The sequence below is a fragment of the Trachypithecus francoisi genome, unplaced genomic scaffold, assembly GCF_009764315.1.
Source record: "Trachypithecus francoisi isolate TF-2019V2 unplaced genomic scaffold, Tfra_2.0 Lachesis_group15, whole genome shotgun sequence".
Classification (NCBI taxonomy): Eukaryota; Metazoa; Chordata; class Mammalia; order Primates; family Cercopithecidae; genus Trachypithecus; species Trachypithecus francoisi.
This window is the reverse complement of record NW_022681460.1, coordinates 54118568-54146322: the sequence shown is the minus strand read 5'-3', so window position 1 is coordinate 54146322 and position 27755 is coordinate 54118568. Positions and strand designations below refer to the sequence as shown.

Sequence of the window (27755 nt, the reverse complement as noted above, 5' to 3'; positions counted from 1 at the left end):
CCATCCCTGTGCTCTTGGGGGCCTGGGAAGCCTCCTTGCCCCCACAGGCTTGGAAGTGCCTACTCCCAGTCTCTGGCCTCTCCCCCATCCCGGCACCTGCTCCAGGGCAGAGCAAAGTTGTGACTAAGCCCAGGTGGTGTCACAACCTGGCAAACTCAAGACAGTATTGACACACCAACTCCTGCCACCGTGAGCCCCTCCAGACTTTGGGTGCCTATGAGCGTGGGAGGAAAACGGAAGTGGGGGCTGAGGGCAGCTTGGCTCAGGCCTGCAGGCACCCCTCAGCATGAACAGCATGGGTGCCATGGACAGCATGTTGATGGTGACAGGAGGCAGACAGGCTCCTGGGTAGAAAGGGGTGGGTCCTGGGTGAAACCTCATCTTCAAGCCGGGAAATGCCTGAAGCCTGGGAGCTGGGCTCTCAGTTCTGTGTACCAGAGTGAGAACTTATGGTGCCTTTTCCAAGCCTACCCATGGCCGCCTATGGACCAAGCAGCATGCACTTCCTACTTTCAGAGCCCGTAAAAACTTCAGACTCAGCCAGATTCACACAGACGTTAGGACTACCAGCTGCAGGAAGGAGCTACCCACTTTGGGTCTTCTCAACTCATTGGGACAATCTCCTTGTGAAGAAGAGCTACCCACTCCTGGTCTCTTCTCTGCTGAGAACTAGACACTCATTGGGATGACTGTCTGTGGAAAGGAGCTACCCACTTCGGGTGTCCTGAGAGCTCTTCTGTCACTCAGTGAAGCTCCTCTCCACGTGCTTCATTCTTCCCAGATGTGGGACAGGAACTTTGGACCTGCTGAATGGCAGGACTGGAAGAGCGGTAACACAGAGCTGAAACATGATCCCCACTTGCCACATTGCAGGCAATGAGAAGAAGAGAAGAGAGAAGGAGAAAAGAGCTGTGGCCCTTTGGAGATCCCAGACCTAGGAGCTTCCTAAACCAGGGCTGTGACACCTTTTTTGGGGCTCTGCAGTTCCTGGTGTCTCCAAGCTTCTGGGCACCACAGTGTTCCCTGGTTCCTGCTGTGGAAGCCACTTGTGGTATACCTAGTCCAGCCGTAGCCTCTCAGGGAGCCAGCACCTGTGCCAGCACCTGGAGCTGCCTGCCCCACTGCAGCCAGCATGCTTGGCTATGTGCAGTGGCCAGACCCTGTGCTCACTTACACACCCTTTGCCACTCTGTGCTTGGCTCACCCTCGGCAGGTGTGGGATCCAGGCTGGTAGTGTGAGCTGAGCGCAGCCTGCCAGGCTGAGTGAGCGGAACATGCCCAGCAGCCCTGAGCAAAAACTCAGACACAGGTGCCACTGGCCACAGAGGTTTCCAGCTGGAAAAGCAACACCCTAAGGATCCTGTGATACTTACATAGGAGGAAAACAGAAATTTAATAGGATTGTAACTTTTTTTTAATAGAAGGCTGGTTTATGAGTTACAGTAATTAGTTACAGTTTGTTTTCTTTTCCACCTGGCTTTTCTTTCCTTTACAGCTGTTTTTAAATTTCCTTTCTGGTTTTAAAGAGTATACTTAACATTCCATCTTATGACAGTGTGATAGCCACAAAGTCTGTGTGTGAGAAAGGTCAGAGGGAAGTTAATCCATGATGAAGATCAGCAGTGAAGAGGGAAGAGGTCTTCCCTGGGGTCCTTTCGTCATGTGCTACATTTTACAAAACAGTGTAGGTAAGGAAGGAGGCCAATATATAATCAGAGAAACAGAGGTTACAGCTGCACAAGTTACAGCTGCCTGTCACGTGACTGAGGTCCCGTAATCACATTCCTTTAAGGCGCAAAATAGAGTCCAACAGCTTAGATTTTGAATTACCTGTTTTCATAAGTCTAACCAAGTGAGAGAGGACTATGGTTTGAATTAAAGTAGTAGCAGTTAGAATAGAAAAGGATTCAGAACATGAGAGATGTTAATGATAGAATTAATAAGGCTTGATCCTCTTTGGATATAGAGAAGAGACTGCAGTGGTATGGCAGAATTGAAGATGATGCCTAGATTTGAAGAGGAAAATGTAAGGAATTCGGCTTTGAATATTTTGAATTTAATAAGTTCTATGGAACTTCCAAGTAAAAATTTCTAGGCGTTAGCTGCATATGCATATCTGCAGCTTAGGAGAGAGATTTGAACTCGAATTAAGAAATTTTGAGTTATTCATATATATATATTTTAACATTTCTTATGTGCCAAGCATGTACCGGGCACCAGGGATACTGTACAACACATGAAACCTGCTTTATGACTAATAAAGGAGACAGAAATCAATCATGAAGATACATAATTACAAACTGAGACAAGTGTCATAAGGAAAATTTAGAGGTTGCTGTGAGAAAATTTTAGCAGGAGGACCCCATCTCATTGAGACTGGGGAATCAGGGAATGTTATCATTGGAGCTAAAATTTGAAGAACAAGTAGGAGTAGGGCAAGTAGAATATTTTGGGCAGAAAGAACATTAGCTTTATACCAATAAAAGTATTCAAAGGTTAACAGACTAAGTTAAAGAAAAAGCAAAAGGCAGCAGCTAACTGTATTCTGTGAAGAGAAGTGTCTAAAACAAAGATAGAAGAAGGTTGAAAGGAAAAGCTCTATTACGCAAACACAACCGAAGGAGCTGGTATGGCTACAAAAAATAGACTTTTAAGCAAAAACCATATTATTAGAGATAAAGGAAACTTGGTAAATATACCTAATAACATAGTCTTGAAATATATATATCATATGGAGAATTTAACAACTCTGTAGTCAGTGGGCAGTCTTAACATGTCTCTCTGATAGACCAGGAGACAAAAATCAGTAAAGCTATAGAAGATGTAGGTACATTAGCAAATGTAACTAATGGACATACATAGACCACTGCAACCACCAATAACAAAATGTATATTCTTTTTCAGTATCCCTGGAATGTTTACAAAAATTGACTATTTTGGAGAATAAAGTAAGTGTAAATACATTTTAAAAGGATGAAATGATACAAAATGTATTTTCTGACCACAATGTTCTTATTCTAGAAATTAATACAAAAACAAAAAACTTTTCAAGGACATTAAGATAATGGACCGTTTTGGCCGGGCGCGGTAGCTCACGCGTGTAATCCCAGCACTTTGGGAGGCTGAGGTGGGCTGATCATGAGGTCAGGAGATAGAGACCATCCTGGCGACAATGAAACCCCGTCTCTACTAAAAAATACAAAAAAATTAGCCGGGCATGGTGGCGGGCACCTGTAGTCCCAGCTACTTGGGAGGCTGACGCAGGAGAATGGTGTGAACCCTGGAGGCGGAGCTTACAGTAAGCTGAGATTGCGCCACTTCACTCCAGCCTGGGCAACAGAGCGAGACTCCGTCTCAAAAAAATAAAAAATAAAAAAGATAATGGACCATTTTCTCTCATGAATGTAAATGCAAAAAACTAATCATATTAACAAACCAAAACTGTACTTGATCTTAGCCAAAAGGCCAAAAAGTGATGACAAACCAAAACTAAATCCAGTAATCAATAAAAAACAGATAATCTTCCTATTTTGAGGTCAGCTGATTAGAAATCTTAACTCCATCGACTACCTTAATTCTAAGCCCTTTGCCATATAATATAAATATTCATAGATTCAGGGGAATAAGATCATGGGTAGCTTTGGGAGACCATTATTCTCCCTACCACATACATCTCATCCAATTAGGTTTATTCCAAGGATGCAGGGTTGTTTACCAACAACAACAAAAACCCACAGTCAATATAATTCACTACACTGACAGAGTAAGAGTCACATGATTATCATAATAAATGTAGGACAAACATTTGATAGCATGATTTTTTAAAATCTTGGGCAGCTAGTAATAGAAATTTCCTTAGTCCTAGCCAGAGCAATCCGACAAGAAAGAAAGGGCATCCAGATCAGTAAAGAGGAAGTCGAACTGTCGCTGTTCACCAATGATATGATCATATACCTAGAAAACCCTAAAGAGTCATCCAAAAAGCTAGAACTGATAAATGAATTCAGCAAAGTTTCAGGATACAAAATTAATGTGCACAAATTAGTAGCACTGCTATATGCCAATAGTGACCAAGCTGAGAATCAAATCCAGAAACTAACCCCTATTAAAATAGCTGCTACAAATAAAATACTTAGAAATACTTAGAAATATACCTAACCAAGGAGGTGGAAAGACCTCTACAAGGAAAACTACAAAACACTGCTGAAAGAAATCATAGAAAACACAAACAAAATGGAAACACATCACATGCTCATGGGTGGGTAGAATCAGTACTGTGAAAATGACCATGCTGCCAAAAGCAATCTATAAAATGCAATTTCCATCAAAATACTGCCGTCATTTTTCACAGAACTAGAAAAAAACTCCCAAATTCATATGGAACCACAAAAGGGCCTGCATAACTAAAGCCAGACTAAGCAAAAAGAACAAATCTGGAGGCATCACATTACCTTACTTCAGACTATACTATAAGGCCATACTCACCAAAACAGCATGGTACTGGTATAAAAATAGGCACATAGGCCAGGTGCGGTGGCTCACATCTGTAATCCCTGCACTTTGGAAGGCTGAGGCAGGCAGATCACCTGAGGTCAGGAGTTTGAGACCAGCCTGAACAACAGGGTGAAACCTTGTCTCTACTAAAAAAAAAAAAAAAAAAATATATATATATATATATATATATATCCAGGCATGGTGGTGGGCACCTGTAATCCCAGCTACTCAGGAGGCTGAGGCAGGAGAATCACTTAAACCTAGGAGGCAGAGGTTGCAGTAAGCTGAGATCACGCCACTGCACTCCAGCCTGGGCAACAAGTGCGAAACTCCATCTCAAAAAAAAAAAAAGCACATGATAACAATGGAACAGATTAGAGAACCCAGAAATAAAGCCAGATACTTACAGCCAACTGATGTTCGACAAAACAAATTAAAACTTAAAGCGGGGAAAGGACACCCTGTTCAACAAATGGTGCTGGGATAATTGGCAAGCCACATGTAGAGGAATGAAACTGGATCCTCATCTCTCACCTTATAAAAAGATCAACTCAAGGCCAAGCATGGTGGCATACGCCTTTAATCCCAGCACTTTGGGAGGCCAAGGCAGGTGGATCACCTGAAGTCCAGAGTTGAGACCCAGACTGACCAACATGATGAAATCCCATCTCTACTAAATATACAAAATTAGCTGGGCGTGGTGGCGTGCACCTGTAGTCCCAGCTGCTCAGGAGGCTGAGGCAGGAGGATCGCTTGAACCTGGGAGGTGGAGGTTGCAGTGAGCTGAGATCATGTCACTGCACTCCACCCTGGGCAACAGAGCGAGACTCCATCTCAAAAAAAAAAAAAAAAAAAACCATAAAAATTCTAGGAGATAACGTTGGAAAAACTCTTCTAGACATTGGCTTAGGCAAACACTTGCTGACCAAGAACCCAAAAACAAATGCAACAAAAACAAAGATAAATAGGTAAGACTTAAACTAAAAAGCTTCTACACCGCAGCAGAGTAAACAGACAACCCACAGAGTAGGAGAAAATCTTCACAGTCTGTACATCTGACAATGGATTAATATCCAGAATCTATAAGGAACTCAAACAAAAATCAGTAAGAAAAAAAATCCCATCAGAAAGTAATCTAAGGACATCAATAGACAATTCTCCAAAGAAAATATACAAGTGGCCAAAAACGTGAAAAAATGGTCACCATCACTAATAATCAGGGAAATGCAAATCAAAACCACAATGTGATACCACCTTGCTCCTGCAAGAATGGCCGTCATTAAAAAAATCAAAAAACAATAGCTGTTGTTGTGGATGTAGTGAAAAAGGAGCATTTTCACACTGCTGGTGGGAACGTAAACTAGTACAAACACTACGGAGAACAGTGTGGAGATTCCTTAAAGAACTAAAGGTAGATCTACCGTTTGACCCAGCGGTCCCACTATTGGATACCTACCCAGAAGAAGTCATTATACAAAGAAGTCATTATACAAAAAAGATACTTGCGCTTGCATGTTTATAGCAGCACAATTTGTAATTGCAAAAATACGGACGTATATAGCATGTATATAGCATAATTTGTAACTGCAAAAATATGGATGTATATAGCATGTATATAGCAACACAATTTGTAATTGCAAAAATATGGAACCAGCCCAAATGCCCATCAGTCAACAAGTGGATAAAGAAAAGTGAGTGAGAACACACGATGTTTGGTATCCCATGGTGTGTGTGTATTCCATGGTGTGTGTGTGTGTGTATATATATACACACATATGTATATATACATATATATGCACACACACAGCATGGTGTATATACACCATATATTCCATGGTGTGTATGTGTATGTATATATACACACCATGGAATGCACACACCATGGGATACTACACAGCCATAAAAAAGAACGAAATAATGACATTCATAGCAAGCTGGATGGAATTGGAGACTGTTACTGTAAGCTATGCAGATGCAAAGGCATAAGAATGATACAATGGACTTTGGGGACTTGGGGGAAAGGGTGAGAGGATGGTGAGGCGTAAAAGACTACCTATTGGGTACAGTGTTCCCTGCTTGGGTGATGGGTGCACCAAAATTTCAAAAATCACCACTAAAGAACTTATACATGCAACCAAATACCACCTATTCCCCAAAAAACCTATTAAAATAATAATAAAGGAACTTCCTTAATCTATTAAAAGGTGTCTATAAAACAAAATAACCACAAAAAATCCGTATTACAGACACCTTGTGAAATGTTGAAGGCTTTTCCACTTGAGTTGAAAAAGACGAGGATGTTTGCCATCATCCTTATGTATATGAAATACATATTTCACATTGTTTTAAAGATTATAGCTAGTGTGGTAAGGCAAGAAAAAGAAATAAAAGATGTAAGATGGATTAGAATGGAGGAAATAGTCACTATTCACATATGATTGTGTGCGTTTAAAAATCCAAAATAATTGCAGATAGGTTAGAGATTAGGAAAGTCTCAGGATATAGGGTCAATATTTAAAAATCCATTTATTTTCTATATAATACAACAATATATATTGTAGTTCCAGTGTTATAAAGACATCTACATACAAATAAATAAGGATTTTTAAGACTTCTCCTTAGAAAACTATAAAACATTAAGAGACTTTTAAAAATCCTGAAATAGTTGGAGCAATGTATTATGTTCGTGGATAGAAAGAAATGATAAATATCAGTACTTCCCAATATGATAGGTTTAATACAGCTCTAGTCAAATTCCCAATAGTTAGAGGTGTGTGTGTGTGTGTGTGGTGTGTGTGTGTGTATGTATGTGTATGTGTGTGTGTTGTGTGACTTGATAATCTTATTCTAAAAATTTACATGGAAATACACAGTGTCAAGAATAAACAGAACATTTTTGGAGAACAAGATTGGAGAGCTTGCCCTATTATGTATCAAGACTTACTATAAGCCAGGTGCAGTGGCTCAAGCCTGTAATTCTAGCACTTTGGGAGTCTGAGGCAGGTCGATTGTCTGAGCTCAGGAGTTTGAGTCCAGCCTGGACAACATGGCAAAACCCCATCTCCTAAAAATACAAAAAAAAGCCGAGTGTTGTGGCACATGCCTGTAGTCCCAGCTACTCAGGAGGCTGAGGCAGGAGAATCGCTTGAACCCAGGAGTCAAAGGTTGCAGTGAACCAAGATTACACTACTGTACTCCAGCCTGAGCAACAGAGCGAGGCTCTGTCTCTTAAAAAAAAAAAAACTTAATATAAAGCCTGATTAAGTCAGTTTGTCATTAGCTCTAGGTTAGTCAGAAAGAGCAATGGAATAGTACATAGCTCAAAATCTAATTTAAAAATACATAGAAACTTGATTTAGGACAAAAGTGCCACTGCAGAGCAATAGAGAAATACTAGGCTTTTCAATGAGTGGTGCTGAGATAGTATATAAGAAACCTAACTGCTACATCACACCATTCACAAAAGTAATTCCACATCAATTATAGATTAAAACTATTAGCAAAACAAAGCTAAGAGATAAAGCAAAAGGTCATATTTATGATCTTGATGTAGAAAAAGATTTTAGAAACTATGCTTTTGTTCTAAACTTGAAAAGATTGAGAATATCCTTACCACATTGAGTGTAAAAACTTCTGTTCATTGAAAGACATCACTAAGAAAGTGGAATAGCAAGTGAAAGAGGAGATTTGCATCACATACAACCTTCAAATGGCTCATATCTAGTGTTTCTACAAATCAGCCCTAACACAACAAATGGCCAAAAATGGACAAGAGGATTGAACAGCCACTTCCCAAGAGAAAAATCCAAAAGATCAAGAAACATGAAAAGGTGCTTAAATTCAATAATTGGGAAACAAATTAAAACTATAACAAATGGCCACAACATACCCTCAAGAACAGCTAGAATTTAAAAACTGACAGTGTCAAGTGTTATGAGGATGTGGAGCAGCAGCAGCCTCTTAACTGCTGAAAGTAACGTGTTGGTACAGTCTCTGGAACAGTTTGGTATCATTTCCTAAAGATGAAGTTGTGTGTATCCTTAACTTGGCTATTCTTGTCCTGAAGTATATTCACAATAGAAATGTGTACACTAAGACACATGTATGTGAATGATCAGTATAGTGCTCTTCATAATAGCTTCAAACTGGAAACAAGTCATTAACATTAGAATGGGTAAATAAATTGTAATGTCATATAGTGGACTATTATACAGCAATGAAAATGAGCAACCTGCACAGAGCAATGTGGATGAATGTTACAATGTGGAATGAAAAAGGCAAGGTTTAAAATAATATGTATTGTATTAGTCTATTTAAACTTCAAAAAGCTGTCAAAACAAAACTATAGTGTTTAAAGTTGCCTGTGTAAGTTGTGAAAACAAAAAGAAAAACAAAGAAATGCTTTTTATAAAAAGAATAAAGGTTACCTGTCTTGGGGAGGTAAGCAAGGATGATTGGGAAGAGGACCAAAGTGGAAGGGTTCTGTCAACTGGTACAGGCAATGTTTTATTTCTTAATGGGGTTACATGAGAGTTTGGTTAAATTTTTGAGGTATACAATTTTGTATGCTTTTTTTCTCTACATTTCATGTTACAGAGTTTTAGAATGGATTGAAAATGTAGAGAGATTGCCTAACAAATAGGTCAGAGGAAACAAATTTATGCAAAAGTTTTTTAAAGCATGTTGATGAGTAACACTTAACTGCAATTAGGCTTCTTTTTGTTTGTTTTTTGAGACAGAGTTTCACTCTTGTTGCCCAGGGCTGGAGTGCGGTGGCACGATCTCGGCTCACTGCAACCTCCACCTCCCAGGTTCAAGCGATTCTCCTGCCTCAGCCTCCCTAGTAGCTGGGATTATAGGCATGTGCCACCACGCCCAGCCAATTTTGTATTTTTAGTAAAGACAGAGTTTCTCCATGTTGGTCAGGCTGGTCTCAAACACCCGACGTCAGGTGATCTGCCCACCTCGGCCTCCCAAAGTGCTGGGATTACAGGCATGAGCCACCGCGCCCGGCCCGCAATTAGGTTTATCCCAAACTTCTCATTTGTTAGTCATTAAAGCTCAGTAATTAATAAATTGTTTCCTTTGGTAACCATTGTTCACTGATAGATAAGTACAATCATTTGTTTCTCACTTTGCACAGTAGTTCAGGACTGTAAAAAATGACAGTATAAGTTGAAACTATGAAAAACCATCTTAATAAAAATGGGGAAAATTACAGTGTTTTATGTACACTCTAAAAATTTTTGTCAAGACAGTAAAACCTCTTACATTGTTGTTTAAATGTATAGGGAAATTTAAAAGTATTTATTTAGCACAGTGTCATTTAAGGTATTGGAGTCAATTAGAATTAGTGTTTTATTTCTTTGTAAAAAACACTTATCAAAGGCAGTTTGAGCAGTTCTTGTTGTGTAACCTACAATAGCAGAACTAGCAGAGTGAGCATCTTTTCTGTGCCTTGGCAAATTGTCATTCTCCTTGCTTTTAAATTAGGATTAGCTTCCAACATTTTATCTTTTGCGCTTTCACTGTCATGAAGTAGCTCCAAGAGTTTCCTAAATATGAAGGTTTTTTTGCTAGTATCACTTCCTTTGGAACATATTCCTTCTTTTTGTCACAGCCACACTCCTCATTTATGTCTGTAGGTTTACCTTCACTAAGTTCCTCAGGCTGCATATCTAGAAGCTCTCGAACAGTGGCAGTGGCAACATTTCCACAGTTAGCTGCTTCATCTGTTACTACACTTATGTTGGATTTGAATTTCATTTCCAGTGTCATCATTTCTTTTGTTTGTTTTTTGTTTTTTGCTGCACTTGTATCTTTGTTGGCCAATTCCCGCTTTCATCTACCTATTTAGTAAAATTTCATGTAGATTTAGCATTGGAAGGCAAGAAGGCAACAGATGCATGCTTTGCTGTCTGTGGGTGAATTGACTAACAGATGAGGTGTAACCAATCATCTGCTGACTTTGAAAGAAGTGGTGATTGGTCACTGATCATGAGGTACAGCTCTTATTAACAGTGATTTGTGGACTAGAGCAGCAGTCTCCTTGTTTTTGGCACAAGGGACTAGTTTCATGGAAGACCATTTTTCCACGGGCCGGGGACGGGGGGGTAGGTGTAGGGGGGATGGTTTCAAGATGAAACTGTACCGCCTCAGATTGTCAGGCGTTATGCATTAATTAGATTCTCATAAGGAGCGTGCAACCTAGATCTCTTGCATGTGCAGTTCACAATAGGCCTCCTGCTCCTATGAGAATCTAATGCCACCACTGGTCTGACAGGAGGTGGAACTCAGGCAGTAATGCTTGCTCACCCACCTCTCACCTCCTGCTGTACAGCCCAGTTCCTGACAAGCCACTGTTCCTGACAGACCACCGTTACTGGTTTGCAGCCCCGGGGTTTGGGGAGTGCTGGACTAGAGTACTAGAAATGAAATTTGTATTTGTGCAATTACTCACAGTTAATATACTGTAGTAAGTGAAATTTGAATCATGGTGTTGGGCAGCATTGTTACTTAACTAAACTCGAGTTACTCAAATTTATGCGTACGGAAAGCATGCAAAGTGAGAGCAGCCTGTAATTCAAAGATGGTTGTACTTTTTGATCAGTTAAATAAAGATTTGGTAGATTCCAATAAGACTTCAAGTGCAGGGCTACTTGGAGTATTTGATCTGAGCTGTTGAACACCTGATACATTTTATGTGATAATGTAAATTTGATGTTACTCTCACAGCTTCCTTAATCCTTTTATGCACTTCCTTAGAGAGAACATCTCACACTAACTCTCTAGAACAAAATCCCTGTTACAGTAAATAAAAACAGTGTTTTTAGGAGAATAATAGTGATGATGATTGTAAATTCACCATGTAGCAGCTGACATTGAAAGCAAGTTTTTAAAAACTGTTTTGTGTAATGTTGATATTCTAATTGAAAGTTAAATCAATTTTGATTATTTTAGTTGGGTAATTTCATTTTTACTGTCTTCATACAAGCAAAGACGGTTGGCCCTTGAACAACCCAGAGGTTAGGGGCACCAACCCTCTGCATTGCCGAAAATCTGTGTATAACTTCTGACTTTCCAAAACCTTAACTACTTATAGCCTACTGTTGACCAGAAGCCTTACCAAGAACATAAACTGTTGTTTGACATATTTTGTATATGTATTATATGCTGCATTCTTACAGTAAAATAAACCAGAGAAAAGAAAATGTTATTTAAAAAATCATAAGATAAAGTACATTAACTGTTAAGTGGAAGTGGATCATCATAAAGGTCTTCATCCTTGTCATTTTCACATTGAGTAGACTGAGGAGGAAGAGGAGGGGTTTGTTCTGCTGTCTCAGGGGAGGCAGAGAGGGAAGAAAATCCACCTGTAAGTGGACCCATGCAGTTCAAACCCATGTTGTTCAAGGGTCAACGGTGCTTTATTCTTCAGTGTGAAAAATAGAGTCTCATTCTGTGTTGGCTGAAATTTAATATTGTTCATTTATTTTTGATTTCCTACAGGTGAACTGGCACAAAGGTTAATCTCAGGATGCCACTAGTGAAAAGAAACATCGATCCTAGGCACTTGTGCCACACAGCACTGCCTAGAGGTATTAAGAATGAACTGGAATGTGTAACCAATATTTCCTTGGCAAATATAATTAGACAACTAAGTAGCCTAAGTAAGTATATATCAATTAAAAATATACTCACAAACCAGAATGTTATGCTTTAGAGTATTAAGAAGTTGTGCTTCTGATTAATTTGGGAGTATGGTTTGGTGAGAAGAGTACAAAATTATTCTGAAAAATATAGTCAAATGAGTATGATTATTGAGTTTTAGAATAATTTCTTCTTCTTCTGCATGATGTTTCTTCTGGGAAAGGAAAATACGGACAGAATCTCTAGAAACAGTATCACATGATGAATTAAAATTATTGAGATTGTTTTAAAAATATATAATCTGTGAAAGGACCAGAGTTGTACTTTTGCTTAGTTATTATCACTATTTACTCTGTTTAAAGGCCTCAACTATTTGTGTTTTCAAACATTAGTATCCATCTCCTTATATAGATATTTAATCAGTTTAGGGAAATATTTCTATATTAGCAAAGATCTAAAGTGAAAGGTATGGGGTCATTACTAGTCAGAGGAGTAGGCTAGTCAAGTGGTTGTCTAAGAGACATTAGGATATAAGTCAGGAATCTGATATGCAGTGTGGTGTGAAAACAGCAAGTGAACCTGGCCTCTGGCAGAAGTCAAGCAGGTTGGCCAGAGAATAAAGGCCAGTGAAAAGGCAGATTAGAGAAAAGGAGACAGGCAATATGTTCTCATTACAAATTTACAGACTAGAGCAACTTGGTTAAGGAATTAAACAAATTATTTTCTAATCTAAGTTTAATCAGAAAATTTAAAAAATAAATCTGGTCTGTCTTTTGCATTGAAGGATTAGCTTTTTCGTAAGACATTGATATTTCATTTTAAAGGTAAAGCAAGGTGTTCTTGGCAGAGATAATATCTACCAAGTGATCCTAGATTTATCTCATCAGCCATATAAATTCTGATAAGCAGGCTTGGCTTTTCTTTTCCTTTCAACTTTTGTCCTTTCTTTTATAATTGAGTACTTAGCACAAGAGGTTGTTAATCTAATTTGGTTCCAGTAAGAAAGTTTAGGCATACATCTGTAGTGAGAGCAACATAAAAAGTTAAATTTGAATATTCTCTGTGAGAATATTAATTTTTTGCATTACCTGTGAAATAGTAAGAATAAATAAAAGGCTATTTTATTTGAATTTTGTTTTAAGTGTATTCCTTCTTCCATTCAGTGGTTATTTTTTTCAGTTTAGTGAATCACTAAAATATTGTATTATTTACTTGAGATTAATTTTAAAAAAGTGTTATAGAGTTCCTAGATTAAATATGATTAACTATATTGTTTAAAGATTTTTGCAGATTTTTTGTGACCTAGCATGGATTGATTCAAATATAACATGATGTCATATAAAATTTGTTTTATATACATTATGTACATACATAAGTATATAAGCATGTTAATATTAAAATACATGTTAAGAACATAGAAATGGCATTAGTAATTTTGTATAAAATATTTCTTAAAATTAACATGAATTCTGGATCCAGTACAGGCATCTTATTTTAGGTATATACCCAATATAGAATTTAGAACTAATATTATGATTAAGGGTGATAATTTGCAGTACTAACCCATTTGTTACAAAACTTAAAAGATGAAAAGTTAAGGAATTTTTAAGTCTGTATAGTCTATATAAGCAACATCTATCAGCAGGCACATGGTTATGCTGTAGCCAAACTCTGAAAATTATAAATACCTAGTAACAATATAACTAAATTAGATATTGGGTACTTCACTTTTAGAATCAGAGACCTGGAAGGCATCATTTAAGCAGTTTGTAGAGATTCAAAAAGAAAGAGAAAACCCATAAAATATTGTAGCAAGGTGTGACAATGGTTTACCGCCCTGAAATTAACTTCTCTGGCAGCTTTCCCACCTGACATAGTTGAGAATCTGGAATTAAATTTAAAAGGCCTCTAGATAGCCAGAATAAATAAACTCACGCACTAAAGACCATGCACATAAAATAACCAATTGATCCCTCTCTCAAAACCTGTTTACTTTTACTTTGATAGTTCAAACAGATTTGATGATGTGGTTTCCAAACAGTTATGCTTCAGAGGATAAAAGGAGGAAGCATGGGAGGAGATACTAGAAGGAGACATCACTGAACCCAACCAAAAGGAGGTAGTTTACAGGAAAGGACAAAGTGATATAAGGGAAGATGCAACATAAAAACTGGAAAGAAGCCATTTGATGTAAAGCAAATATCTTTATACATTTCAAGGCTGTTTCTGCCTAGGATAATATTTGATTTTCATAATTCATGCCCATGAGTCCCTAAGAAAAAATTAAATTGTGTTTAATTTTATATTCCATTTAAGAAGAGGGAAGCTTAGACTATATTTCACAAGTTTCCATCCAAAATAGTTAAAATAACAATTGATGTATTAGATAATCTCTGAATTACTTAGAAAACTTGGCTATCCAAAATGTTTCTAGATAATGGAGATTTTCACTTTGGTGCTGTTATTAGTACCAAAAGTGCTTGAGAGTATAGCAATGAAAGTAAACTATAGGGATCTACATGGCTTAGGGCTGGATGTCTTCCTGACCCTTTCCTCACAAAAATATACTTCCTTTTTTTATTTTTTTGAAATAGAGTCTTGCTCTGTCACCCAGGCTGGAGTGCAGTGGTGCAATCTTGGCTCACTACAACCTCTGCCTCCCAGGTTTAAGCAATTCTTGTACCTCAGCCACCCAAGCAGCTGGGATTACAGGCGAGTGCCATCATGCCTGGCTGATTTTTGTGTTATTTTTAGTAGAAATGGGGTTTTGCTGTGTTGGCCAGGCTGGCCTTGAACTTCTGGCCTCAAGTGATCTGCCCACCTTGGCCTCCCAAAGTGCTGAGATTATAGGCGTGAGCCACCATATACCCAGCCAGTACATCTGTTTTTTATGAGATTTTTCCTAGTAGAACATAATTCTGTTTATATTAGGTAATTACCACAAACGTATAATTCACTTGGTGCCAATTTCCTCTTGGTCATTTTATTGCTTTCTTAATAATGCAAGATTTTTTACTCCTTAGCTGAGCTAGGTCCGGGTTCTTGTCTCATGATGAGGAAGAATTAGGCACACAGATACTTGAAGAGTGAATGGAGTAGAATTTATTAAGAGAAAGGAAAGCTCTCAGCAAAGAGAGGGGTCCTGAAAGCAGGTTCCAGGTTGCCCCCTCACAGTTGAATACGAAGGCGTATGTCCCCTCACAGTGGAATACAAGGGCATACATATATATATAGAAGCTGATGGGGCTGGGTTCCCTATTTGTATAAGGCACAAATTACTGGTGGCCTCACCACATTCTCCCAGTGCACATGTAGGCCCTTAGTTCGCTGTGGGCATGTTTAGGCAAGCCCCCTGTGCAAGTTCCCTTATCTGCCCAAAGCATCTGGTATAAGCACTTGTGGGGTGGGTCAGAGAGTCTCTGGGGACCCTTTCCTTACTGTCTGCCTAAAGCAAACTAGCTAACTCCTTTCATTAACAACCATTGGGATTCTGCATACCTAAGGGATCTCTTCCCCTGGCTTTTCTCTTATTGAGTATAGTCAGTTCTTATTGCCAAGATTAGTCTTTTTCATCTCTGTATCTACACCTAGCATTCGTATCCCTACCAATTGTTGAATAAATGAATAACTTTATACCTGCTTTTTCTTCCATTTGGGTTGCTTCCCCTATCTGCCAGAGAAACTGTCTCTGGAAGTATCTTGATCACCGAGTAACTTTTGACACCTGAAAGTGAGGTGCTTCTATCTCTGCTGTGTTGCTGTTACCTTATACTAAAAGCTGCCTGTTACTGAGCTCCTCTGTATCAGGTGCACTTTAAGGCTCTTTGCTTACTTCTTTTAGAGACAGATACTTTTATTCCTATTTTACAGATAAGGAAATTGATACCAAGGTCTCACAGTGAATAGAGCAAATATTTGGACTTACTTATTAAATTGCTTTAAATATTTGTTTAAATGTCTGGTTCTCCCTCTGTTCAAAATTCAGTAATGACAAGGATCTTCTTCCAGTTATTTTGTTTTGCTCTTTTCAGTAATAAGAACTTACACAACTAGAGGAATACAGTGATTTTAGATTTATGATTTTTTTTTTTCCAGAAATTGTAACAAGAGAGTGTAAAAGATCTAAATTTCTGAATCTGTATCTTGGGCATACTTGAGACAAGTCATTTACTAGGTCTTTGATGAATCTTGGGTTCTTCCATTTGGCCTAAAATTTATTTCTAGCTAATACAAATGCTGATTATATATAAATGCTGATTATATATAAATGCTACAGTCTACATATAAATGCTTTGAGATTGACAGGCATATTATTTGCATGTACATTTGCATCATAATCTTCTCTAACCCTCATCAGGTGGATAGATATAGATAAAGCAAGTAATTTCCATTTTAACATTTAACAGGAAGTAGTAGAACAAGGTTTAAAAGCAGACTTCCCACGGTATCTCTTTTTTTTTCCCCCTACTTTGTCATGGCTGGGTGACTTTAGGGTTTAAAGTTTAAAATACAGTTGACCCTTGAACAGTGTAGGGGTTAAGGGCACAGATCCTCAGTGAAGCCAGAAATTTGCATATAACTTTTGACTCCCCCAAAACTTAACTGCCTATAGCCTACTATTGACCAGAAGCCTTACTGAGAACATAAACTGTTGCTTAACATGTATATTTTATGTTGTATCTATAGTAGTATACTGTATTCCTACAATAAAGTAAGCTAGAGAAGAGAATATGTTATTAAGAAAACCATAAGAAAAAACATACTTACTGTTCATTAAATGGAAGTCATAAAAGTCTTCATCCTCATTATCTTCACATTGAGTAGGCCGAAGAGGAGAAGGAAAAGGAGGAGTTTGTTTTGCTGTCTCAGGAGTAGCAGAGGCAGAGAGGTGGAGGAGGTAGAAGTAGTAGAGATGGGCACACTGTTGTAACTTCACAAAAGCACATCTTGATTTCTGATTTTTTTGCTTCTTCATTTCTCTAAAAATGTTTTTATATGGTACCAATCCTCCTTTTATTTGCTTTAGTTTCGGTACCTGTATCACAGAAGGGTTCATGTTGTAAAATAAATCAAAAGTAGTCTTGGATAAGTGGAACCCTTTTGACAGATTCTCTAATGTTAATTTGTTTTCTGACACCACTTCTTCTATGTCTTCTTTTTTTGGGGGGAGGGATTCCATTTTTTTAAATCTGAGATTTGCTCCTTTATTTTTTATTTGTTATTATACTTTAAGTTCTAGGGTACATGTGCACGATGTGCAGGTTTGTTACATAGGTATACATGTGCCATGGTGGTTTGCTGCACCCATCAACTTGTCATTTGCATTAGGTATTTTTCCTAATGCTATCCCTCCCCCAGCCTCCCACCCTCCGACAGACTCCGGTGTTTGATGTTCCCTACTGTGTGTCCATGTGTTCTCGTTGTTCAGTTCCCACCTATGAGTGAGAACATCTGGTGTATGGTTTTCCAACCTTGTGATAGTTTGTTTAGAATGATAGTTTCCAGCTTTATCCATGTCCCTGCAAAGGACATGAACTCCTCCTTTTTTAGGGCTGCATAGTATTCCATGGTGTATATGTACCACATTTTCTTAATCCAGTCTATCATTGATGGACATTTGGGTTGGTTCCAAGTCTTTGTTATTGTGAATAGTGCTGCAATAAACATAATGTGTGCATGTGTCTTTATAATAACATGATTTGTAATCCTTTGGGTATATACCCAGTAATGGGATCACTGGGTCAAATGGTGTTTCTAGTTCTAGATCCTTGAGGAATCATCACACTGTCTTCCACAGTGGTTTAACTAATTGACACTCCCACTGACAGTGTAAAAGTGTTCCTATTTCTCCACATCCTCTCCAGCATCTGTTGTTCCTGACTTTTTAATGATCACCAGTCTAACTGGCATGAGATGGTATCTCATTGGGGTTTTGATTTGCATTTCTCTGATGACCAGGGATGATGAGCATTTTTTCATATGTCTGTTGGCTGTGTAAATGTCTTCTTTTGAGAAGTGTCTGTTCATATCCTTTGCCCACTTTTTGATGGATTTTCTTTTTTTTCTTGTAAATTTAAGTTCTTTGTCGATTCTAGATATTAGCCGTTTGTCAGATGGGTAGATTGCAAAGATTTTCTCCCATTCTATAGGTTGCCTGTTCACTCTGATGATAGTTTCTTTTGCTGTGCAGAAGCTCTTTAGTTTATTTAGATCCCATTTGTCTATTTTGGCTTTTGTTGCCATTGCTTTTGGTGTTTTAGTAATGAAGTGTTTGCCCATGCTTATGTCCTGAATGGTATTGCCTAGGTTTGCTGCTAGGGTTTTTATGGTGTTAGGTCTTACATTTAAATCTTTAATCCATCTTGAGTTAATTTTTATATACCGTGTAAGGAAGGGATCCAGTTTCAGCTTACTACATATGGCTAGCCAGTTTTCCCAGCACCATTTATTAAATAGGGAATCCTTTCCCCATTTCTTGTTTTTGTCAGGTTTGTCAAAGATCAGATGGTTGTAGATGTCTGGTGTTATTTCTGAGGACTCTGTTCTGTTCTGTTGGTCTATATATCTGCTTTGGTAGCAGTACCATGCTGTTTTGGTTACTGTAGCCTTGTAGTATATAGTATGAAGTCAGGTAGCCTGATGCCTCAGCTTTGTTCTTTTTCCTTAGAATTGTGTTGGCTGTGTGGGCTCTTTTTTTGTTCCATATGAACTTTAAAGTAGTTTTTTCCAATTCTGCGAAGAAAATCAGTGGTAGCTTGATGGGGATGGCATTGAATCTATAAATTACCTTGGGTAGTATGGCCATTTTCATGATATTTATTCTTCCTATCCATCAACATGGTATGTTCTTCCATTTGTTTGTGTCCTCTCTTTTTTTTGTTGTTGTTGTTGTTGTTGAGCAGTGGTTTGTAATTCTCCTTGAAGAGGTCCTTCACATCCCTTGTAAGTTGGATTCCTAGGTATTTTATTCTCTTTGAAGCAATTGTGAGTGGGAGTTCACTCATGATTTGACTCTCTGTTTGTCTGTTATTGGTTTGTAGGATGCTTGTGATTTTTGCCCATTGATTTTGTATCCTGAAACTTTGCTAACGTTGCTTTGATCAGCTTAAGGAGATTTTGGACTGAGATGATGGGGTTTTCTAAATATACAATCATGTCCTCTGTAAACAGACACAATTTGACTTCCCCTTTTCCTAATTGAATACACTTTATTTCTGTCTCCTCTTGCCTGATTGCCCTAGCCAGCACTTCCAATACTATGTTGAATAGGAGTGGTGAGAGAGGGCATCCTTGTCTTGTGCCAGTTTTCAAAGGGAATGCTTCCAATTTTTGCCCATTCAGTATGATGTTGGCTGTGGGTTTGTTATAAATAGCTCTTATTATTTTGGGATACATTCCATCAGTACCTAGTTTATTAAGAGTTTTTAGCATCAAGGGCTGTTGAATTTTGTCAAGGGCCTTTTCTGCATCTATTGAGATAATCATGTGGTTTTTGTTGTTGGTTCTGTTTATGTGATAGATTACATTTATTGTTTTGCATATGTTGAACCAGCCTTGCATCCCAGGGATGAAGCCGACTTGATCGTGGTGGATTAGCTTTTTGATGTGCTGCTGGATTTGGTTTGCCAGTATTTTATTGAGGATTTTCGCATCGGTGTTCATCAGGGATATTGGCCTGAAATTCTCTTTTTTTGTTGTGTCTCTACCAGGCTTTGGTATCAGGATGATGCTAGCCTCATAAAATGAGTTAAGGAGGATTCCCTCTTTTTCTGTTGATTGAAATACTTTCAGAAGGAATGGTACCAGCTCCTCTTTGGTACCATTCTCTGGTAGAATTCGGCTGTTCATCCATCTGGTCCTGGACTTTTTTTTGGTTGGTGGGCTATTAATTATTTCCTCTATTTCAGAACCTGTTATTGGTCTATTCAGAGATTCACCTTCTTCCTAGTTTAGTCTTGGGAGGGAGTATGTGTCCAGGAATTTATCCATTTCTTCTAATTTTCTAGTTTATTTGCGTAGAGGTGCTTATAGTATTCTCTGATGATAGTTTGTATTTCTGTGGGATTGGTGATGGTATCCCCTTTATCATTTTTTATTGTGTCTATTTGATTCTTCTCTCTTGTTTATTAGTCTTGCTAGCGGTCTATTTTGTTCATCTTAAAAAAAAAAAAAACCAACAGCTCCTGGTTTCATGGATTTTTTTTGAAGGGTTTTTTGTGTCTCTATCTCCTTCGGTTCTGCTCTGATCTTAGTTATTTCTTGCCTTCTGCTCGCTTTTGAATTTGTTTGCTCTTGCTTCTCTAGTTCTTTTAATTGTGATGTTAGGGTGTTGATTTTAGGTCTTTCCTGCTTTCTCTTGTAAGGATTTAGTGCTATGAATTTCCCTCTACACACTGCTTTAAATGTGTCCCAGAGATTCTGATACGTTGTGTCTTTGTTCTCATTGGTTTCAAAGAATATCTTTATTTCTGCCTTTGTTTCGTTATTTACCCAGTAGTCATTCAGGAACAAGTTGTTCAGTTTCCATATAGTTGTGCAGTTTTGAGTGGGTTTCTTAATCCTGAGTTCTAGTTTGATTGTACAGTGGTCTGAGAGACAGTTTGTTGTGATTTCTGTTCTTTTACATTTGCTGAGGAGTGTTTTACTACCAATTATGTGGTCAATTTTAAAATAAGTGTGATGTGGTGCTGAGAAGAATGTATATTCTGTTGATTTGGGGTGGAGAGTTCTGTAGATGTCTGTTAGGTCTGCCTGGTCCAGAGCTGAGTTCAAGTCCTGGATGTCCTTGTTAACCTTCTGTCTCATTGATCTGTCTAATACTGACAGAGGAGTGTTAAAGTCTCCCATTATTATTGTGTGGGAGTCTAAGTTTCTTTGTAGGTCTCCAAGGACTTGCTTTATGAATCTGGGTGCTCCTGTATGGGTGCATATATGTTTAGGATAGTTAGCTCTTCTTGGTGAATTGATCCCGTTACCATTATGTAGTGGGCTTCTTTGTCTCTTTTGATCTTTGATGGTTTAAAGTCTGTTTTATCAGAGACTAGGATTACAACCCCTGCCTTTTTTTTTTTTCTTTCCATTTGCTTGGTAGATCTTCCTCCATCCCTTTATTTTGAGCCTATGTGCATCTTTGCATGTGAGATGGGTCTCCTGAATACAGCACACTGATGGGTCTTGGCTCTTTATCCAATTTGCCAGTCTGTGTCTTTTAATTGGGGCATTTAGCCCATTTACATTTAAGGTTAATATTGTTATGATTGAATTTGATCCTGTCTTTATGATGTTAGCTGGTTATTTTGCCTGTTAATTGCAGTTTCTTCCTAGCATCGATGTTCTTTACCATTTGGCATGTTTTTGCAGTGGCTGGTACCAGTTGTTCCTTTCCATGTTTAGTGCTTCCTTCAGGAGCTCTTGTAAGACAGGACTGGTGGTGACAAAAATCTCTCAGCATTTGCTTGTTTGTAAAGGATTTTATTTCTCCTTCACTTATGAAGCTTAGTTTGGCTGGATATGAGATTCTGGGTTGAAAATTCTTTTCTTTAAGAATGTTGAATATCAGCCCCCACTGTCTTCTGGCTTGTAGAGTTTCTGCCAAGAGATCAGCTGTTAGTCTAATGGGCTTTCCTTTGTGGGTAATCTGAGCTTTCTCTCTGGTTGCCCTTAACATTTTTTCCTTCATTTCAACCTTGGTGAATCTGACAATTATGTGTCTTGGGGCTGCTCTTCTTGAGGAGTATCTTTGTGGTGTTCTCTGTATTTCCTGAATTTGAATGCTGGCCTTCCTTGCTAGGTTAGGGAAGGTCTCCTAGATAATATCCTGAAGAGTGATTTCTAACTTGTTTCCATTTTCCCCGTCACTTTCCAGTACACCAATCAAACATATATTTGGTCTTTTCACTTAGTCCCATATTTCTTGGAGGCTTTGTTCATTTCTTTTCACTCCTTTTTCTCTGGTCTTTTCTTCTCGTTTTGTTTCATTAATTTGATCTTCAATCACTGATATTCTTTCTTTCACTTGATCGAATCGCTATTGAAGCTTGTACACGCATCACAAAGTTCTGGTGCCATGGTTTTCAGCTCCATCAGGTCATTTAAGGTCTTCTCTACACTTTATTCTAGCTAGCAGTTCGTCTAAGCTTTTTTCAAGGTTTTTAGCTTCCTTGCAATGAGTTAGAATATGCTCCTTTAGCTCAGAGAAGTTTGTTATTACTGACCTTGTGAAGCCTACTTCTATCAACTCATCAAACTCATTTTTCATCCAGTTTTGTTCCCTTGCTGGCAAGGAGCTGCGATACTTTGGAGAAGAGGTGCTCTGTTTTTTTGTTTTTTGTTTTTTTTTTCATTTTCAGCTTTTCTGCTGTGGTTTCTCCCCATCTTTGTGGTTTTATCTACCTTTGGTCTTTGATGTTGGTGACTTACAGATGGGGTTTTGGTGTGGACGTCCTTTCTGTTTGTTAGTTTTCCTTCTAAGAGTCAGACCCCTCAGCTACAGGTCTGTTGGAGTTTGCTTGAGGTCCACTCCAGACCCTGTTTGCCTGGATATCACCAGCAGAGGCTGCAGAACAGCAAATATTGCTGCCTGATCCTTCTTCTGGAAGCTTCATCCCAGAGGGGCATCCGCCTGTATGAGGTGTCTGTCAGCCCCTACTGGGAGGTGTTTCCCAGTCAGGCTACATGGGGATCAGGGACCCACTTGAGGAGACAGTCTGTCCGTTCTTGGAGTTCACACACCATGTTGAGAGAACCACTGTTCTCTTCAGAGCTGTCAGACAGGGACGTTTAAGTCTGCAGAAGCTGTCTGCTGCCTTTTGTTCTACTATGTCCTTCCCCCAGAGGTAGAATTTATAGAGGGAATAGACCTTACTGAGCAGTTCGAGCTTACTGGCCTCTTCATTTACACTTTGATCTACTCAAGCCTCAGCAATGGTGGACGCCCCTCCCCCGTCAAGCTACGGCATCACAGATTGATCTCAGACTGCCACACTAGTAGTGAGCAAGGTTCCGTGGGAGTGGGACCCGCTGAGCCAGGCATGGGAGGGTATCTGCTGGTCTGCTGGTTGCTAAGACTGTGGGAAAAGCATAGGATTTGGTCAGGAGTGTACCGTTTCTCCAGGTACAGTCTGTCACGGCTTCCTTTGGCTTGGAAGGGAAATCCCCTGACCGCTTGTGGTTCCTGGGTGAGGGAGTGCCCTGCCCTGCTTCAGCTTGCCCTCCATGGGCTGCACCCACTGTCCAACCAGTCCCAATGAGATGAACCAGGTACCTCAGTTGGAAATGCAGAAATCACCCGTCTTCTGCATCAGTCTTGCTGGGAGCTGCAGACTGGAGCTATTCCTATTCAGGATTCAGCTCCTGAATACTGGTTTGGAGGCACTCTTCTCCATCAAGTTGTCTTCTGTTAATTCCTCTGGTGTGCTGTCTAATTAGGTCTTGAATTTCTCCAAGATCCATACCTTGCCATTCTTCATCCCCACCCTTTTTTCTGTATCCACTATTTCATTATTTCCTTGACTGACACTGTTACAAACCCTGTGAGGTCATGCAAAACATCTGGACACAGTTTTTTAAAATTTTATGAATTTGTTGTCTTGGGCTTGATGGTTTTCTTGGCTTTTTCAGTAACAGCTATGACATCTTTGATGATATAATCCCTCCAGACTTTCATGATGTTCTCTATTGGGATTCTCTTCCATAGTGTTGACAGTCTTCCATAGAATACTGTGTGTAATGAGTCTTAAATGTCCTTATGACCTCCTGATGTAGAGGCTGAATTAGAGCTGTCATGTTTGTGGGCAAGTGGACCACTTTGACACCTTCAGTGTGAAACTCATGGGGTTCTGAGTGGCCAGGGATGTTGTACAGTTACCACAAAAATTTTAAAAGACAGTCCCTTAGTGCCAAGGTACTTCCTGACTTCAGGGACAAAACGTCGATGGGACCAATCCGGAAAAAGGATTCTCATTGTCCATGCCTTTTTGTTGCCTTGCCTTCTTCTTTTGGCCTTCTTTTCCCTTCAAGGCTTGAGGGTAGCAGCTTTATAGATAAGGGCAGTTCTGATGATAAACCCAACTGCATTTGCACAAAACAGTAGAGTTAGCATGTCCCTTCCTGCCTTAAATCCTGGTGTTCACTTTTTCTTACTAATAAATGTCCTCTGTGGCATTTTTTTTTTTCTGGAATAAGACATTCTTATCTGCATTAAAACTCTGTTCAGGCAGATATTGTTTCTACTCAATTTTTTTCTTTTTCTTTTCTGTTTTGTTTTGTTTGTTTGTTTCTTTGTTTTGAGAGAAAGAGAGAGAAGGTCTCACTTTGTCACCCAGGCGGGGCTGGAGTACAGTGGCATGATCACAACTCACAGTAGCCTGGACCTCCCAGGCTCAAGTCATCCTCCTGCCTCACCTCCCCAAGTAGCTGGTACTACAGGCACATAGCATTGTGCCCAGCTAATTTCTGTATTTTTGGTTGAGATGGGGTTTCACCATGTTGTTCAGGCTGGTCTCAAACTCCTGAGCTCAAGCAATCTGCCCACCTCAGCCTTTCAAAGTGCTGGGATTGCAGACAGTCATGCCTGGCCAATTATTATTATTTTTTTTTTCAAGCAGCATACGTGGAAACCAATTATTTTCTTAATGGCATCTGGGAACTGATCTGCTGCCTCTTGGCTGACAAAAGCTGCACCTTCTCTTGTGACATTTTTAAGGCCAAACCGCTTTCTAAAAGTATCAAACCATCCTTTGCTGCCATTAAATTTTCCAGGTTTAGGTCCTTTACCTTCCTTTTGCTTTAAGTCGTAGTATAAGGACTTCACTTTTTCTCAAATCATGTTAGAGTCTATATGTAGGCTTTTCTTGTAACAGCCATGCACCCACAAAAAGTGCATTTCGATACAAGATTAAAAGGTATTCACAAAAAAGTACAAGGTTTTTGTGTCTGCTGGTGTAGCTGCAGCAATGGCTTCATGATTTTCCTTTTCTTTTTTTATAATTGCCCTTAGGTTTGATTCATTTATCTTGAAATGCTAAGCAACCACAGCTGTAGACCTCAATCTGTGATTCTTATCAAGCAAATCAACTTTTTCTTGTAATGTTATGACTTTCCTGTACTTGAGAGTACTTCCAGCATCACTGGTGGCACTTTGAATGAGTCTCACAATGTATTCAAGGTTTACAGTATTGCATAAAACATGGTGAAAAATACGCAAGAACCATGAGAGATTACTTCCTACTCTCGTATACAATATATGGAGAAAGAACTGCTCAAACAGCATTTTAAGTGGATACAACACTAGCGCTAACTGCAGTATCAACAGAGGGTGGCTATAAAATTATTACAGTAATACAGTATTACTACACTTAAATTTATTTTTATGATTTAGTACTATTAGGTTGGCAAAAACCGCAATTACATTTGCACCAACCTAATACATCTTTACATTTCTTTATGTTTCTCTTGACTATGATTGGCACTATGTATGTTTGTGTTTTGTGTGTAAATTTTGATATGTTTTAACTTTTTATGATAGATTTCTGTATATTTTGTGGTAGTAAATAAAATACACTCATTTACATATATTTTATGCATTCATAACATATCTTTAAAATATTTTTTTTTTTTTTTTATTATACTTTAAGTTCTAGGGTACATGTGCATAACGTTTATATCATGTATAACTCCCCAATGCAATCCCTCCCTCCTCCCCCCTCCCCCTGATAGGCCCCAGTGTGTGATGTTCCCCTTCCCGAGTCCAGGTGATCTCATTGTTCAGTTCCCACCTATGAGTGAGAACATGCGGTGTTTGGTTTCTCTTCTTGTGATAGTTTGCTAAGAATGATGGTTTCCAGCTGCATCCATGTCCCTACAAAGGACGCAAACTCATCCTTTTTGATGGCTGCATAGTATTCCATGGTGTATATGTGCCACATTTTCTTAATCCAGTCTGTCACAGATGGACATTTGGGTTGATTCCAAGTCTTTGCTATTGTGAATAGTGCCGCAATAAACATACGTGTGCATGTGTCTTTGTAGTAGAGTAATTTATAATCCTTTGGGTATATACCCAGTAGTGGGATGGCTGGGTCATATGGTACATCTAGTTCTAGATCCTTGAGGAATCGCCATACTGTTTTCCATAATGGTTGAACTAGTTTACAATCCCACCAACAGTGTAAAAGTGTTCCTATTTCTCCACATCCTCTCCAACATCTATTGTTTCCTGACTTCTTAATGATTGCCATTCTAACTGGTGTGAGATGGTATCTCATTGTGGTTTTGATTTGCATTTCTCTGATGGCGAGTGATGACGAGCATTTTTTCATGTGTCTGTTGGCTGTATGGATGTCTTCTTTTGAGAAATGTCTGTTCATATCCTTTCCCCACTTTTTGATGGGGTTGTTTGTTTTTTTCTTGTATATTTGTTTGAGTTCTTTGTAGATTCTGGATATTAGCCCTTTGTCAGATGAGTAGGTTGCAAAATTTTCTCCCATTCTGTAGGTTGCCTGTTCACTCTGATGGTAGTTTCTTTTGCTGTGCAAAAGCTCTTTAGTTTAATGAGATCCCATTTGTCAATTTTGGCTTTTGCTGCCTTTGCTTTTGGTGTTTTAGACATGAAGTCCTTGCCCATGCCTATGTCCTGAATGGTACTACCTAGATTTTCTTCTAGGGTTTTTATGGTATTAGGTCTAACATTTAAGTCTCTAATCCATCTTGAATTAATTTTCGTATAAGGGGTAAGGAAAGGATCCAGTTTCAGCTTTCTACTTGTGGCTAGCCAATTTTCCCAGCACCATTTATTAAATAGGGAATCCTTTCCCCATTTCTTGTTTTTGTCAGGTTTGTCAAAGATCAGATGGCTGTAGATGTGTGGTATTATTTCTGAGGACTCTGTTCTGTTCCACTGGTCTATTTCTCTGTTGTGGTACCAGTACCATGCTGTTTTGGTTACTGTAGCCTTGTAGTATAGTTTGAAGTCAGGTAGCGTGACACCTCCAGCTTTGTCCTTTTGACCTAGGATTGTCTTGGCAATGCGGGCTCTTTTTTGGTTCCATATGAACTTTAAAGCAGTTTTTTCCAATTCTGTGAAGAAAGTCATTGGTAGCTTGATGGGGATGGCATTGAATCTATAAATAACCTTGGGCAGTATGGCCATTTTCACGATATTGATTCTTCCTATCCATGAGCATGGTATGTTCTTCCATTTGTTTGTGTCCTCTTTGATTTCACTGAGCAGTGGTTTGTAGTTCTCCTTGAAGAGGTCCTTTACATCCCTTGTAAGCTGGATTCCTAGGTATTTTATTCTCTTTGAAGCAATTGTGAATGGAAGTTCATTCCTGACTTGGCTCTCTGCTTGTCTGTTACTGGTGTATAAGAATGCTTGTGATTTTTGCACATTAATTTTGTATCCTGAGACTTTGCTGAAGTTGCTTATCAGCTTAAGGAGATTTTGGGCTGAGACGATGCGTTTTTCTAAATATACAATCATGTCATCTGCAAACAGGGACAATTTGACTTCTTCTTTTCCTAACTGGATACCCTTGATTTCTTTCTCTTGCCTGATTGCCCTAGCCAGAACTTCCAACACTATGTTGAATAGGAGTGGTGAGAGAGGGCAT

General features: G+C 38.9%; 1 protein-coding gene across 7 annotated transcripts in view; it reads left to right on the top strand.

The window, feature by feature from the left end:
• The window catches only part of WASF1 (WASP family member 1), an 84778-nt gene that overhangs the window by 38441 nt on the left and 18582 nt on the right, over positions 1-27755 (top strand). For 5 of the 7 annotated variants that reach the window (XM_033234873.1, XM_033234874.1, XM_033234868.1 and 2 more), the window contains one exon: positions 12004-12164. In XM_033234873.1, coding sequence (XP_033090764.1) covers positions 12032-12164 — 133 coding nt within the window. In that variant the 5' untranslated portion in view covers positions 12004-12031. Of the gene's footprint in view, positions 1-2904; positions 2949-12003; positions 12165-27755 lie in introns of all 7 variants that reach the window. The other 2 variants (XM_033234870.1, XM_033234869.1) reach the window with 1 other exon arrangement.